Source organism: Balaenoptera borealis, assembly GCF_965194805.1.
Source record: "Balaenoptera borealis genome assembly, chromosome: 7".
Lineage (NCBI taxonomy): Eukaryota > Metazoa > Chordata > Mammalia > Artiodactyla > Balaenopteridae > Balaenoptera > Balaenoptera borealis.
Genome location: NC_138864.1, coordinates 23874787 through 23891754, shown reverse-complemented (window position 1 = coordinate 23891754; position 16968 = coordinate 23874787). Strand labels below are relative to the sequence as shown.

The following is a 16968-nucleotide window of genomic DNA, read 5'->3' as shown; positions in this document are numbered from 1 at the left end:
ATTCTGTCATTTTCCCTGACGTCTTAAACTAAGTTTGAATTAAGATGTGCTAAAATTTCCCAGGTGCTTCCTGTGATTATACCTAAATATTTTTGTATATATGTATGATGTTTGTATTTCTTTATTAATGTTAACACACATTTGTTTTAGAAACATGAAGGGATAACCTTGGTTGTCCTTATTATATAATAGATCCTGTGGGCTGAACCTGTGGTTCATAGCAGAAGGGAGATGTGGAGAGAGATGAGTCTGGAAAGATAAGTAGGAGTCAGCTCATGGAGGGACCTATCTTCCATACTAAGGAGGCTTCACTTTATCCTGACCAAGGGAAATTACTGGGGGGTTCTTCATAATGGTACTATCATACTAAAAGTTGCATTCTAAAAAGATCCCTTGGGCCAAAAACTATGACAGTGGGGCTGGAGTAGATTCAAGAGGCAGGAAAGGGGTGTATCAATTGGATGTTGAGAGTGAGGAAAAAGGGAGGAGCTGAGGATGAAACTGGGTTTCTGGTTTGGATGTCTGCTGAATGGAGGTAACATTTGCTGGTTTGCATTGAATATACAGGAATAGACTCCTGCGCAAGACAGTGAAGTGCATTTTGGACAAGTTGATATTGAGGTGCCAATGGGATACTCAAGTGTAGTTGTCTAGTCACTGAGTGGTTAAGGGGTCCTGGAGCTCAAGAGAGGGGCCTGGTTGGGTAGACAGGAAAGGCCTCAGGTGAAAGTGGAAACCATCAGGGACAGTGTGCAGTAGAAGAGGCCCAGACCCAGGTCCAGAACCCTGGGGAACAGCAACTTTCAGGGCAAAATGGTGTGGTGTTTAAGTGCAAAGGCTTTGGAGCCACACAGCCTGTTATTAGTGTCCTGACCTCAGGGAAGTTATTTACCCCAGTTTCCGCATCTGTAAAATGAGCATATTGAATAGCACAGTTAGAACAGTGCTTGCGATTTTTAGTTTCACTGAGATCTGTGAATAAAGAGCTGCCCAAGAAGGTGAAGAAGAAGGGATCAGGAGAAGGAGGAGGAGCTCTTAAGATACAAGGAGGAAAGACAATTTCACAGAGATTTACCATGTCAAATTCAGCCCAGAGGACTGTACGATAAGGTCTATAAAGTGTCCATCTTTCAGCAATTAGTGGCTTCACCAAGAGCAATTTCTGTGGAATGGAATGAGCCAGACTGTAAAGTGTTGAAAAGTGAGTAGGGGTCAACACTGATACTTCCCTCCCTCCCCTCACCGCGCCTCTCTCTCCCACTAAAGGCTTCCTCTAAGGACAGTGAGTTATGGATCATATTCCCCTATTTCCAATCAATTTCGGCCACCAATGGGATAATATGTTGTACCAGGTTACCTTTCATTCTTCTACATTTGTGCCTTGCACGTCGTAGGCGATTGAAGTAACTGCTGATACAGGGGCTTCTACAGACTTCTTAATTCGCGTTATTAGACTGCTCGCATCACGTCCAGATGGATTCCTTCCACGACTGCTTAGAGGAGTGTCATTCCCATCATGGCCACTTGGTGGGGCCCGCCCTCTCGTCTGGGACCTCAGGTCACGACCTCGGAAGCACATCCTTCACACAGGCTCGAGGTGAGATGATGGCGGCTGCGGCGGTGGCCCGAGCGGTGGTGTTGCCCGCGGTGCGGCGGAGGCTCTGCGGTTTCACCGAGAGGCTCCTGGCCGGAGGTGCTGCCAGGCGGGTGAGCTTCCCTCCACTTGTTTGGGTGCCGCCGGGACCAAGCTAGGCCGGGCCTCTCCCGCAGAACTCCGCGCGGCGAGCCTGAGTCACGGGCGCCCTGCCGGGCCGCGGGCGTCGGATCCACACACCCCCCAACGGCGGGTCGGGCCTTCCCAGCCGGGACCCGTGGGGCATCAGGCGGCCGGGGACGCTTATCTCCCGCCGGCGCTGGGCTGGCTTTGGTCCCCCGCAGCGCGTGACCCGCCAGTGGCGTGTGGCGTGACGCTGGTTTACCGGCCCCCTGCCCTAGTCACTCGGGAGTCATTATAAAGGGTGCGTGTTGATCACTGAAATCGCAGTGGTTGCCATTGGGGGAAATTAAAAAGTGAGGACCCCACCCCGCCCGCCCCGAGTTCTGTTTTTTCTCAAAACTGAGTGTCTTCATCATGAGCTCCGCTTCCTGCGAACCCCGGGGTAGCTAAAGGAAAAGTTTGTCTGTATATGTATATTTCTCGTGCGAGACTAGCTTTGTCTAGAGGAAAAGAAAAACTGGGGACAGGCGAATAGTCCATAGCCAACAAATCAGTCAGCCAGAGTATATCTTGAGCATCTGCCCTTCTTCCTGCCTTCTCTTTTTCTACCTTTTTAAAAACTTTGCTTTTCTTAAACGGTGGAAACCTTAAGCATTTCTACGTTGTGTATAGGTATTTTTATACTTTTCGCTCCCTTTCTTGGCTTCCCCCACTCACCCACCCCCGCTTGTGCCCTCTATGGTGAATATTAAACATTTCTAGGAGAAGTATTGAAATAAAAGTAGTTTCTTTCAGGATAATGATAATAATTGTTTATTTTCCTTAAGGAAAGGGCATTTGTAGACATGTTGCTGGCTTTAGGAAAGTGGTTGGTTGAGGAATGTTCTCAACATAGGCCAGCAAAGGGGGTGGGTCTCAGTGGAATAAAAGTTAAGGAGGAAAGAGTACTTTCTAGAGTCTCTTTGAGATAGATTTGGTTTTCTAATCAACATTTCATATTAGAATAGTGATATGTTTTGCTTCTTCCCTCCACCCCCAACTAGTCACTATATTTTGGAGGAAACAGATTGAGAAGTACACAGGCTGCTACACAAGTTGTTCTGAATGTCCCTGAAACGCGCGTAACCTGTTTGGAGAACGGACTCAGAGTGGCCTCTGAAGACTCTGGGCTCTCAACATGCACAGTAAGTGATCTAGTCTGACCCCTCATTAGGCGAGAGAGCAAACTGTTGATTTTAATTTAAGCTTTTCAGTTGGTTGGCAGGTGGTTGAAAGTAGCAGCAGTTATTTTGCCTTGACAAGTGACTGTCACTTGTGAATCTCTTCGAGTGATACTTCCATACCACGCAAGTGTCTACATCTGGTTCTTGTAGCCTGTTGTGTCATGTAGTGTTGATAATAATGAGAGAGATATATTTGCTGGACTACTCTGTGCCAGATGTTTTTACATATATTGTCTTATTTGATCTTTAAATAGTTCTTTGTAGCAGGGATCATCACATCCATTTTACAGTTGAAAAACAAGATCAGAGAAGTTAAATGGTTTTGTCCAAGGTCACACAGCTAATACATGACAGAACCAGGATTTGAACCTAGATTTTCTGACAGTCTCTGATGTTCTTTATACTATACTTGTTAATTGACTGTAGTAACACATTGGGCTAAGAATCTGGGTCGTCAGTAAAGCTGGCAAGTAGCTATTTGTGGCCCCCAGCAGTAGCCTGATGACCAAAATTTTAAAATCTCATAGTTCATAGGACTGTACTGTCAGTCCGCTCAAGAAAACTTTAATGTTAAAGCTGGAAAGCATTTGTCAGAAAAAGGAAGAAGACTGCCCCCTACCCCTTCCCCATCCCCTCAAAAGAAAGAAGATGATGTCTTATTTAATTCTTACTTGATTGCATTAAGGTTGGGCTCTGGATTGATGCTGGAAGTCGATATGAAAATGAGAAGAATAATGGAACAGCTCACTTTCTGGAGCATATGGCTTTCAAGGCAAGTTATAAGACTTTTTTTTTTTTTAATGAATTTTTCTTTAAGAGGCAGTAAACACAAAATCTCATTCTCAGGTAAGGAGAACTATAATAGTATAGCATGTTTTCTTTTTATTATTTTTAAAATCCTTTTTTCAGGATAATTACCTGAAATAATTACTGATAATTGCTCTGTAGAGCTGAAACAAGGATTTTCTCTTGGGATGTGAGGGTCATCTGAAAGTATGCCACTATTTCTGAAGCCTGATGTACTTTAGAAACCAAATTTGGTCCTTACATAGGCTTATGTCCTCATATTCATTGTCTGAAGTGTTTAGAACAGATGAGGGATAAAGGAAGAGGTCATAATTTTTTTTTCTCTCTTTTATTTCAGGGCACCAAAAAGAGATCCCAGTTAGATCTGGAACTTGAGATTGAAAACATGGGTGCTCATCTCAATGCCTATACCTCCAGAGAGCAGACTGTATATTATGCCAAAGCATTCTCTAAAGATTTGCCAAGAGGTATTATTATTTATACTGCAGATATGTAATCTCCACAGGAATTCAGAAATAATTTAGTGCTGTTTACATTATGTTTGTTGAGAAAGAAAATGAAAAAAATGAACCAAACTTTGGGTGAGGGGGGCACCTGTTTTTATTTTTTCCTCCAAATATGAGAAACGATAAAAATATTTGTAGGCTGCAGGACTTGTGCGAACCAGGCCCTAACACTTGATTCAAATATTACTTCCTCCAGAGCCATACCTGTGTAGTGAACCATTTTTAATTGTTTTACTATTTATTTACTTTTACTGCCTACTTTTTGTTTCTGTTTTTTCTCTATCCTGTTATCTGAATATTTTATTTCTACAAGTCAGAACAGATTTTCTATCTACTGACTGCTGGGCTTTGTTTTTGAACAAAACTTGCTTGCTTCTTTATTGCATTTGCACATTCTGGTTCCTCATCCTGGAGTGCACTTCTTTCTTACTGTCCTTTCCATTAATTTTTTTCAAAATTCAATTTATTTAAACTAAAAAAAAAACAAAAACCAATACAGATCACTGATCCCCCACCTCCCGCCCCAGCAATGATCAATCTGTTCTCTGTATCTATGAGCTTGGGTGTTTTTTTGTTTTCGATTTTTTTTTCCCACATATAAGAGAGCTCATATGATGTTTGTTATTTCTCTGTCTGACTTTTTCGCTTAGCATAATGCCATTGAAGTTCATCCATGCCATTGCAAATGGCAAGATTTCATTCTTTTTTATGGCTGAGTAATAATACGCCTCTCTTTGTATGTGAGTGTGTATTTGTGTATCACAACTTCTTTATCCATTCATTCATTGTTGAACACCTAGGTTGTTTCCATATCTTGGCTGTTGTACATAACTCAGTGAACACAGAGGTAGATCTTTTCAAGTTAGTGTTTTTGTTTTCTTTGGATAAATATGCAGAAGTGGAATTGCTGGATTGTATGGTAGTTCTATTTTTAATTTTTTAAGGAAATTTCATATTGTTTTCTATCGTGGCTGCACCAGTTTACATTCCCACCAACAGTGTACAAGGGTTTCTTTTTCTCCACATCCTTGCTAACCCTTGTCTCTAGTCTTTTTGATGGTAGCCATTCTAACAGGTATGGGGTGATATCTCATTGTCGTTTTGATTTGCACTTCCCTGATGATTAATGATGTTGAGAATCTTTTCATGTACCTGTTGGCCATCTGTGTGTCTTCTTTGGAAAAATGTTTATTTAGATCTTCTGCCTGTCTTTTAATCTGATTGTTTGTTTTCTTCCTATTGGTTTCTATGAGTTCTTCATATATTTTGGATATTCGCCCCTTATCAGATATATGATTTGCAGATATCGTCTTCCATTCAGGAGGTTGCATTTTCATTTTGTTGATGTGCAGAAGCTTTTTAGTTTGACGTAGTTCTACTTGTTTATTTTTGCTTTTGATGTCAGATTCAAAAAATCATCACCAAGACTTACGTCAAGGAGCTTATTACTTCCTCAGTTTTCTTCTACCAGTCTTATGGTTTCAGGCCTTCTGTTCAAGCCTTTAATTAAGTTTGAGTTAATTTTTGTGTATAATAGGTGTCCAATTTCATTCTTTTCCATGTGGCCGATTTTCCCAACACCATTTATTGAAGAGACTATCCTTTCTTTGTTGTATATTTTTGGATCTTTGTTGTAAATTAATTGATCATATATGCTTGGGTTTATTCTGGGCTCTCTGTTGTGTTCCATTGATTCAGTACCTGGTTTTATGTACCATACTGTTTTGATTACTATTCTTTGTAATGTTTGAAATCAGGGAGCATGATGCTTTCAGCTTTGTTCTTCTTTCTCAAGATTGCTTTGGCTATTTGGGGTCTTTTGTGGTTCCATACAAATTTTAGGATTGTTCATTATATTTCTGTGAAAAATGCCATTGGAATTTTGATAGGGATTGCATTGAGTCTGTATGTTGCTTTCGGTAGCTTGGACATTTTAACAACATTAATTCTTCTAATCCATGAGCATGGACTATCTTTCCATTTCCTTGTGTTGTCTTCAGTTTCTTTCCTTAATGTCTTGTAGTTTTCCTCAATTAAATTTATTCCTAAGTATTTTATTCCTTTTGATGCAATTGTAAATGGGATTACTTCTTATTTTCTCTTTCTGATAGTTCATTATTAGTGTATAGGAACACAACAGATTTTTGCTTATTGACTTTGTATTTTGCAACTTCACTGAATTCGTTTATTAGTCCTAACAGTTTTTTTGATGGAGTCTTTAGTGTTTTTTATATGTAATATCATGTCATCTGCAAATAGTGATAGTTTTAATTCTTCCTTTCCAATTTGGATGCCTTTGATTTCTTTTTCTTGCCTAATTGCTCTGACTAGGAGCAATTTTTTTTATTCCTTGTTTGTTACAAAAACTCTGAAGCAGAATAAGCAAGTGTTCACTTAAAAGATTATTGATGATTGTTTTCATAGCAATAAAATAAAATAGATTTTATTTTTATTTTGTAGGAGTAAAATAATTATTCTGACAGCATAGCTATTTTGTAGTTACTATGTTGTAGAGTGTTTTGGATATCTTAAGGGAAAGTTATTACACAAAACATTTTCCCAATGGGAGAATTAACCAAAAAATGTAGCAGTTTTAGTGATAATTGGTGAGACTATTAATCTTTAAGGTCCTTGTATAGTTGTAGTTAATTTCATTACTTTGAAATTTTGGATTCCTAATAGGCTTTCATTAATAATGTTTGAATGCCACTTTACACAAGTACCTTTGTATATATGTAATTTGTGTATATATCATCTCATTTGATCAGCATAGTAATCAGATAAGTGTCTCCACCGTGCAGTTGTGGAAATTGAGGCCCAGCCCAGACTGTGACTTTCCCCGGATCACATAATTTAGTGGCTTACTGTGGACTCAAATGCGTGTCTTCTCACTCAGATTCACTGTGTCAGGTTGCTTTGTCAAAACAACAAAACAAAACACCTACCGCCTGCAAATAAATAAAGTAAAATTTTCATAACATGGTAGCCTAACTTTTGCATTAAAACCAATGAAAATGAAAACAGTGGAGGGTGTGTTAGTTTGAATTGCAAAAAACATTGGTTAGATTCTTAATGATTTCCCTAGAAATAGTTTTTGCCCCAGGACTAGTTAGGCACTAAGAACAAAGGGCTAGGCCAGGCTACTTTAAAGGACTGTTCATTCTAGCCTGTCTCTCTCCTTTATTTACACAGAGAACAGCAAAGAAAGCAAAAAAGAGGACTAGAGAAAGGAAGAGAGAATTTAGAAGACCTTTTTTTTTTCTTTCTGGCTTCTGGCTGGGAAGGACAGAGTCCCTGCCAGTGGGAGTGAAAATGGAAAAGAGAGGCGCTCTTTGAGGAATCCAAAATGGAAGTGCTCTCTGAAGCAGATCCCACTTTGGGAATTTGCTTGAGGCTTTTATACTCTCAGTTAGGTGAAACCTGGTGTGTGAGGTAATAATTAGATGTTTAGACAAATGGTCTTCAAACTTTTATGATCATCCATTCTTATCAGTATGAGACTTGAACATATATCCTCAGTATAGGTATATGTATAAATTAAATACATGTACTGCTATACTAACATATACAGAATTACATATACATTAGAAAGAGAGAAGATTCTGAGTAAAACATAAATATTGGGAAATATGAATCCCCACTTTAGAAGGTACCAATCAATCTAGACTACTACTTCCAAATAAAGGAGGGTCTTCACACAGGATCTCTTGTCCTCCCATCTGTCTTTGGGCTCTTCCTTACCCACCTGGGCCTTTATTTCTCTTGTCTGGACAGATAGGTTTTTTTGTTTGTTTTTGTTTTTAAATTTTATTGGAGCATAGTTGATTTACAACATTGTGTTAGACGGAGAGATGGTTTTACAGATAATTTTTTTCTTTTTGCCCAGGATCTCAGTCACAGCCTATTCTAGCAGTCTGTTTTGTCATGTTGGGTAGTCTGTAGAGGTAATTAATTACAGGAGGTCCTTGGTATTTGAACACTATTGCTTCTGAGAGAAGTCACCTTAAAGTGAACTTAAAACAAGGAACAGAAATTTACAGCAGAGTAACAAAATGAAACTAAAGTTTATAAATTTGTTTTATATTGACTAAAATTTAGATTGTGATTGCAACTATATACTAATTCTTCAAGGATGGTTTAGGTTTTCCTTTTTTGGAGAAGTATGTACTTTTTCTGATAAAATTGCTTAATAGCATGATATATCCTTTAGTTCACTTGTGGCTTTTTGCAAATTAGGGTCATTTTTGTATAAATACTTGAGGGTTTTATCAGTTTTTCCAAGGGTCACTTTTAATCCCTTGATAGTCATATTATCTCTTTTGGGGTACCTATCCTTTTTTTCAAATCTTAACTGCTCCAGCTCTGTTGGATCATCATTTATCAGTGACTTTACTAATTAATGATCAGAATCTACCAGCATTGACCAGAATCTAACCAACATTGACCATTAACTGGAGTTAAGTGGGGAAAGGTATTTGAGAGGACACTAATTCTGTAAGTGGTTCACTGGGGTTATATATTAGATTACGATGGTTCTTGGCTTCTTAATATAGTAGCCTTGTTGCTGTGGGATCTTGGGTAGTAAATATTTGGGTGATGTCGGCTCTCTGTGTGTACCTGTGTGCTCTGAGTAGAAAGATAATTTTCTCCTTACCATTGTCACAGAGAACAATATACAGTTATATGCAGATTTCCATGACCGTTTTGAAGTGGTTGTAGGCAGAGTCATTATAAGTGTTGTGGGGACTTCTGGCAAATTTAGTTTTCCTCAAGTTCATCTGTACCACAGGGGATTGCATTTCTCATTTTAATTTAGTCCTTTTAGGTATATCAAATTATAGAAACATTTCTTCCCAGTTTAATCATTTAGTCAGTATTGAGTGATGGTCACTATCATGGTTTCTGATGCTAGTTTAATAGATTTTAAATAGAGAAAATTTAAGATTTTAGTGTTTCTTCTTGTGTTTTATTTTCAATAAGCTGTGGAAATTCTTGCTGATATAATACAAAACAGCACATTGGGAGAAGCAGAGATTGAACGTGAACGTGGAGTAATCCTTAGAGAGATGCAGGAAGTTGAAACCAATTTACAAGAAGTTGTTTTTGATTATCTTCATGCCACAGCTTATCAAAATACTGCACTTGGACGGACAATTTTGGGACCAACTGAAAATATCAAGTAGGTATAATTCTCATTTTTTTTTTTTTTTTTGAGAAAAAATTTGAATTGTGAAAATTAACATTCACAAACATTCAAAAAGCATGTTTCAGAAAGTAATTTTTTACCCCCAATAATCTGAATGAAATTGTACTTAAGCTACACTTTAGCCCCACCTAACTCCCAGGTGTCTGGGTTTGTAGCTACTTCTGGAATAAACAAATGATGGTATTAAATCTTTTTTTTTTTTTTTTTGATATATAAATGTTGAAATTCTTTGATATTTGTTGAATATATCCTATTTCTGACTGCATTTAACTTAGAATACCTTTAAGGTCCAATTTAATTTCAGGTATATTATGTGAGGATCTGTGCTTTTAAATTTCCTTTTAATATTGCTTTTTTTACTCCATTTACAGATCTATAAATCGTAAGGACTTAGTGGATTATATAACCACACATTATAAGGGGCCAAGAATAGTACTCGCTGCTGCTGGAGGTTAGTTTAAATTTCTGTGACTGTTTTAAACACAGAGTGATGTGCTTATCAGTTTGATCCTATTGGGAGATGGCTTTAGAGTTTTTATTTAGAGAGCAGATTGTTAAATGTGCTGGGTAAGGGCAATGTGGAGCCCTGGAACCAGACTTTTCCTCTGTCTTCTCTTTAGTAGAGTTTTTCTTTTTTTTTTCTTTTAATTTTTATTTATTTTTGGCTGTGCTGGGTCATCGTTGCTGCATGCAGGCTTCCTCTCATTGCGGTGAGCGGGGGCCACTCTTCGTTGTGGTGTACAGGCTTCTCATTGCGGTGGCTTCTCTTGTTGCGGAGCATGGGCTCTAGGAACGCGGGCTTCAGTAGTTGTGGCACATGGGCTCAGTAGTTGTGGCTCACGGGCTCTAGAGCGCCGGCTCAGCAGTTGTGGCACATGGGCTTAGTTGCTCTGCAGCATATGGGATCTTCCCGGACCAGGGCGCAAACCCGTGTCCCCTGCATTGGCAGGCGGATTCTTAACCACTGGCCACCAGGGAAGCCCAGTAGAGTTTTTCAATGGGAAAACTTAGTGACCGTCCAATATATAAGTGTGCACACATAATGGAATTTACTTGTAAGAAAAGGGCAAATGAGTGAACTGGGAGATAATGACACTTGGAAGATGGTGTTCTATGGTTTGGGAATCTCTTGAGATTTTAAATTACTTCTTGAGAACCAGCTTCATCCTTGGTCAGGCATGGTATGAGTATGTTATGTTGTTTATTCATTCTTTGATTTGTTCGTTCTTTCAGTAACATCTGGTAGTTACTGAGAAGGGGAAGTATATAGGGGATTAGGAGAATATTTAATGGGAATCTGAACATGCAAGTGGCATCAGGACAAGGCTTCCTTGTGAGAACATGTTTGAAGCCAGTGAATGAAAGAAAATTCACATTAGATTTTGCTAGATTTCCTGGTAGTCTGAATTTAGGCAAATTGTACATTTTATTGGTTTCCAGTTTTGTGTTCTCTTTCTCTTTTTAGGACAAAGTGAAGATACATGGAATGTTCTTTTGTGTAAATTTAATTTTTCTCTCTTTAGAAATGACAATAAAAATTCTAGTTGACCTGGATAGACTTTGAGCTCATTACTTGGGAATAATGGAGAAGATGAAAATGAGGGTTAAATATCTTAAAACATGTTACCTTTGTGTGGCAGATAAGTGTGCTCTGAAGTTATCTTGAGTTAGTAACATTGTTTCTAAAATGGCTGGTGCTGACTGGGGTTCAACAATTGAAACTGCCTTGGAAAGGGGAACACTACTGGTTGGATGGGGCCTCAGCAGCTAAGCTGTCTGGGATGTCTCTGCCATTGTTGGTGGCAAATGGATGCAGTGGGTTTTATCATAGTTCATTGGTTCATTTTGACATCACCAGAGTTGGGATATCTTACAATTAATTAATGGCCTATCCTAGATTAATTAGCATTTTGTCTTATTGGTACATAAGTGATGTTTCTTATCAACAGTGGCATCTTAACGTCAGTGAAATAGGCCAGACCTAACTTCATTTAAAAAAATAAAATTTACCGACTCCTCCACCTTTTGGATAGAGGTAAGCAGAGGTGGTGCTGGGGCAGAAGCTGAATATCTGGAACATCCAACCAGGAGGGCTATAGGTGAAGGTGGTAAAACAGTGGAAGTGGTTGTTAATTGCTGAGAACTGTGTGCATGTTCATGGTTCTACACTCTCTGCTTGTCATCCTTGTACCACCAGGGTCTTCCTATTGTTTTGTCACCCCCTGGACTGATATCCAAGGCGGCTCTCCTACATAGTGATTGTGAAAACGTGTGTAATCATTCACTGTCTTGCTTTATACCAGAGATTTGTTTGGAAAATATGGTGTAAATTGTGCTTTTATGTTCTAATGGAATGTTTCATTAAAAAAAAATCTTGTGGTGATATTTTTTAAGACACTTACCCATGTTTAAATTTGTCTTGTAAGTTTAGGTATCTTTCACTGACTGAATCTGTTTGGATCCCAAGTTCGGAAAATAAGGGATATAGAATCTAAGTAATTCTTAAGTTTTGGATGGCAAGTAGTGAGTGTTTGAATAGCTATGAATTTATTCAGAAATTTATATGAGGTTATTTTGTTCCTGAATTTTGATAGCAGAGGACAGAGAATGAAGCATATCTTGTATCCGGGTTTCTTTAAATGATATATTCTTTTCTACTTAAAAAAATTTATTGAAAAGTGACTTTTCCTTGCTAGTTTGCATTCTAGGACTTTTATTTAATATAACACGATTCTGTATGGAAAATGGTATTTTCAAGCTATCTTATTATCCTTATCTGTGAATCCATTGGTATGTTATGAAAACTGTGATTGTTCTTCAGAATGAGAAAGGTGTGCAGCCCCAAGCCTTATAACCAGGGAAAAAGCGTGCTCTGTGAGCTTACTCTTGAAAAGGCTTTTAGTCAGAGCAAGCAGTCCATGTGTAACCTGTATCACATTATACCACCTTGAGCTTATTGTAAACATAAGTATTGGCAGTTCGTTGTGTGCTTTACATTGCACTGCTACTGGATATATAACATATTTTTCTTCAATTCAGGAGTTTCCCATGATGAACTGCTTGAGTTAGCAAAGTTTCATTTTGGTGACTCTTTGTCCACACACAAAGGAGAAATACCAGCTCTGCCTCCCTGCAAATTCACAGGAAGTGAGGTAGGGCAAGCCTCCTAAGCTAGTGTTTAACCCTTTGGGTTTCTTGTGTTGTATTTATGAATGTGTGTAGCAAATGTGCCTGTTTCTAACAGTAAAATGGAAGAAGCCAAAGGAGTCCAACCGAGGATGGACTCAGTTGTTTATATTCTTTCCTGTTCCATATATTTAACCACCTATTTTTCTTTCCTAAGGAAGTAAGGTTTTAAGGAAAATATAATTTGGTCTTTTTGTGCTTTTTCTTTGATACTATGCCCATTTTCCTATTGTAGGGCATAAAAGTAATCTTTTATTTTAAAAACATCCCAAATTTTGACTTTTAATCAGGTTTATTCTTGGCTAAGTTCTGCCCACAGTACCTTTCTGGGGGGTAGCTGTTAAAGCCAGAACTTGTAGAGAACCTGCTACGTGTCAGCTGTATCTTTAAGCCTCATTAGAAGCTTAGTTTGCCACATTAGGGATGATGCTCATATAGTTGTATCTGGGGAGAAGCCTGATGTTGGCAGTTGCGTAAGACTGTAGCATTGGCAGTACAGAAAGAAGCCTGTTATGGCAAGATTAGCTTAAATTTAGAGAGTCAGAAAAATTCAGACTGACAAAAGATTATTTCTACCAGTGAAATAATGCAACGCTTGTTGACCAGGTTATTATCTGGTGGCTGTGTCTGGACTATTTCAGTTGGAGATCTTTTGGTGAAATTCTTCTGGACTAGACTATACAGTGTAATGAGGCCTAATTGTTTAAAAAACAAAGGAGTGTCATGGTGAGCATTTTAACTTTGCAGTTAATGGAGCTGGTGAGTTTGTTTCTTGTTTCTTGTTAAGCATGTTATATAGTGGTAAACTTAACTAGAGCTTTGTATCCTTTATCCTAACTAGATTCGAGTGAGGGATGACAAGATGCCTTTGGCACATCTTGCAATAGCTGTTGAAGCTGTTGGTTGGGCACATCCAGATACAATCTGTCTCATGGTTGCAAACACACTGATTGGCAACTGGGATCGCTCTTTTGGAGGAGGAATGGTAAGTGATTTTAAAAGTAAATTTCCGTAATAAATGAGAAGATGAAACTCTGTACTATGAATTTTGACTTAAAATATAAACTGATCCTGGATTGCATCCTGGGCCAGAAAAAAACAATTTTTTTCTTTTGCCATATTGGCAAATTTTGAATAAGGATAGAAGGATTTGTTAATAGTAACATATCAGTGTTAATAGCCTAATTTTAATAATTGTACTGAGGTTAATTTCCTTGTTTTTCAGAAGTGCACATTAAAAGTATTCAGGGGTAAAAAGGATATCTGCACTGTACTCTCAAACAATTGAAAAATATGTTAAAGAGAATGATAAAGCAAAAAAAAAAAATGGTAAAGTAACAGGTGTTAAGGAATTTGGATAAAGGGAATTCTTTGTACTATTTATGTTACTAGTCTGTAGTCTGAAATTACTTCAAAATACAAAGTGTATATATTTGTACTCAAAGATTTTGACAAAATACATTTCATACAAGTATCTTAGGCTTCACAGCCAAAAGCTCTACAAATTGGGTTGATAATAGCTAATTATTTTAAATTTTTGTTGTTGTTCGCAAAGCATATTGGCATGGGTTATTCAATTTTTTGGTTGATATGGTTATAAATGATTATTAAACAAAGCTGGAACACAGAATTAGAAGTCATAACCATATCTCACATCAATCACTGCTAGAAGTGGAATGCTGGGCTGGATTGACCAAGGGACCCTGTGAACATGCCTGAACTTCAACATGTGAGGTCAACCCATTTTTAATTTTAGGGACAGCTTTGGCCTGATTGGATTTTTCCCTTTTTTTAATTTTAATTTTTATTTTATATTGGAGTATAGTTGATTTACAGTGTTGTGTTAGTTTCACGTGTACAGCTAAGTGATTCAGTTATATATACACATATATATCCATTCTTTTTCAGATTCTTTTCCCATTTAGGTTATTACAGAATATTGAGTAGAGTTCCCTGTTCTATACAGTAGGTTCCTTGCTGATTATTTTATACACAGTAGTGTGTATATGTTAATCCCAAACTCCTAATTTATCCCTCCCCCAACCACGTTTCCCCTTTGGTAACCATGAGTTTGTTTTCAAAGTCTGTGAGTCTGTTTCTGTTTTGTAAATAAGTTCATTTGTATCTTTTTTTTTTTTAGATTCCACATGTAAGTGATATCACTGACTTCACTTAATATGATAATCTCTAGGTCCATCAAAATGTATTATTTTAGAAGTGGGTGCAGCTACTAAATTAATTACAAGGATTCACTGCTTTAACATTATGAATTTCTCTGGGGATGATGCATTGGGCTGGTGAGATTACTATAATTCTTAGTTTCAGTGAATTTTAGCTTTATTATTGAGATACTGCTGGATAAAACTGAGAAACTCAGCCTTTTAAGGCAGTCACGATTTTCACATCTCATTTTTCTTTCTGGTAATTTAGACACGTATACCTACAGTTCTCTTGGACGGTTTTTTTTCCTTACAGAATTTATCTAGCAAGCTGGCCCAGCTCACCTGTCATGGCAACCTCTGCCATAGCTTCCAGTCTTTCAACACTTCCTACACAGATACAGGATTATGGGGAATCTATATGGTTTGTGAACCAGCCACTGTTGCAGACATGCTACATGTTGTTCAAAAAGAATGGTGAGAAAAAATTTAAATCATGCTTAGAATTCCCACTTTAGACTAGTTTCTTTTTACACTGTTGATGCTGATTAATTTTTTATGGTGATGTTATTAGCATTTTATTAAAAGAACAAGACTTACTTAAGTAGTAGCAGTTATTGCCGTGTTTTTAAAGATCACAGATGTTTCTTCTAAGTCTCATGTGAAGCTGATTTATACTATAGAAAATTCTTAATCAATCATTAAGAAGCAGATTACTTCAGAAAGAAGATCTTAAAAGTTAAAAATGTTTAAATGCCAACTAGAATTCTAGGAAATACTTGTAAAAGTTACCTGGCTTGGAAAGGCTGTGTTATGAAAATGAACCTGAAGTTGCCATTGCTAAAAGAAAAATGTAGTGTTTTAGTGAAAACTAGTACCTTGAGACAGGCAGAAGGGCCCAAAGCTTCTTGGAAAACTTTTATTTAGCTCTGGTCCCTGTCCTTCACCATTCTTAAATGGCTTACATCTCTCTAAGTCTAGTTGGAGTGTAATCATTAATTATTAGGTTTAAGTTAGACTCAACTGGATTCTTTTGAGAAACCAATGACCCACTGACCTATCTATCCCCTAGCAAGTCAGATCCTATCAGATGGGGATTCATGAATTTTCAAAATGACTGTAGCATTTCTCAAAATGTGGTCAGCCTATTTTTATATTGTATTGAATCTCTGCTAACCATATCATTTTTGAGAAATTAACACTACCAGGAAAATAATCAGTAATATTTTAACATTTGCTTAACTGTTGGGATCATTAGTAATTTCAATTTTTTACTAAATTGAAATCATAATCACTGGTACATTGTGGTGTAATACATAGAATATAGCATCCTTTCTTTCTTTAGGTCATTAACTCATGAAACGCATAACATTTTCAAACTACTTTGACATTTGATTTTTCCAAATGGTTTTTAGGATGCGACTCTGTACAAGTGTCACTGAAAGTGAAGTTGCACGAGCCAAGAATCTTCTGAAAACAAACATGTTGCTGCAACTTGATGGTAAAAGAATTAAAGACATAAGTCCTATTTTCATGTGGTTGACTTACGTTCCAGTACTTAGTTTCCCCTTTTCTTTAAAACAGGTTCCACTCCCATCTGTGAAGATATTGGTAGGCAAATGTTATGCTATAATCGAAGAATTCCCATCCCTGAGCTTGAAGCAAGAATTGATGTAAGCAGTCCTTAGATACTATTGGGTCTTGTGTAAAATGATGCTTGTTACAACACCTGGAGATAGAGATACGCATCATAAATCTTGCTTTAGCTCTAGCTCTAAAACGTCCCAGGTATAGAATGTCTTCACTACTACAAAAAGCTCTGAATGCTTGTGTCTTCAATTTTTCAGGCTGTAAATGCTGAGGTAATTCGAGAAGTGTGTACCAAATATATTTATGATAAGAGTCCAGCTGTTGCTGCTGTCGGTAAGCCTGGCTCCTTTTCTCCTATGCAGAAAGTTGGCTAAGGACCTTCCTTCTATTTACTTTTAACTGTCTTTTCTTTTAATCCTTAGGTCCCATTGAGCAGCTACCAGAGTTTAACCAGATTTGCAGTAACATGTGCTGGCTTCATGATTAAAATGCTCGTAATAAACATATTTTGAACATATATATTTATAAGACCGAGGCCTGCAAGTCCTAAAGAAAAATGAACATCTATACTGGT

The 16968-nt window shown here is 37.6% G+C and overlaps 2 protein-coding genes and 1 long non-coding RNA gene across 4 annotated transcripts in view; 1 reads left to right on the top strand and 2 right to left on the bottom strand.

Moving 5' to 3' along the window:
- The window catches only part of NAPEPLD (N-acyl phosphatidylethanolamine phospholipase D), a 99071-nt gene extending 97579 nt beyond the window's left edge, over positions 1–1492 (bottom strand). The window contains exon 1 of one of the 2 annotated variants that reach the window (XM_082399378.1): positions 1358–1492. The gene's annotated coding sequence lies outside the window, so the exon portion shown is untranslated. The remainder of the gene's footprint in view (positions 1–1357) is intronic. The other variant, XM_082399379.1, reaches the window with a different exon arrangement.
- On the top strand, positions 1459–16951 carry PMPCB (peptidase, mitochondrial processing subunit beta). Its single transcript, XM_082399375.1, has 13 exons — positions 1459–1707; positions 2761–2901; positions 3626–3712; positions 4085–4214; positions 9234–9432; positions 9831–9910; positions 12499–12611; positions 13487–13630; positions 15121–15281; positions 16220–16305; positions 16389–16477; positions 16652–16727; positions 16817–16951. The coding sequence occupies exons 1-13, from the start codon at positions 1474–1476 to the stop codon at positions 16879–16881; spliced, it is 1605 nt and encodes a 534-aa protein (XP_082255501.1). The 5' UTR covers positions 1459–1473; the 3' UTR covers positions 16882–16951.
- LOC309632180 lies at positions 6681–16449 on the bottom strand. The gene is made up of 2 exons (XR_014246774.1): positions 16353–16449; positions 6681–7201 (listed from the first exon to the last, which is right to left on the bottom strand). It is a non-coding gene; the product is annotated as an uncharacterized lncRNA (long non-coding RNA).
- Positions 16952–16968: the final 17 nt, after the last annotated feature.

Excerpts from the sequence above, each read along its gene's own strand:
- PMPCB (XM_082399375.1), top strand. The coding sequence starts at position 1,474 with ATGGATTCCTTCCACGACTGCTTAGAGGAGTGTCATTCCCATCATGGC. Across the intron at positions 9,911-12,498 it reads AGTACTCGCTGCTGCTGGAG|GAGTTTCCCATGATGAACTG; the intron begins GTTAGTTTAAAT and ends TCTTCAATTCAG. Across the intron at positions 12,612-13,486 it reads GCAAATTCACAGGAAGTGAG|ATTCGAGTGAGGGATGACAA; the intron begins GTAGGGCAAGCC and ends TATCCTAACTAG.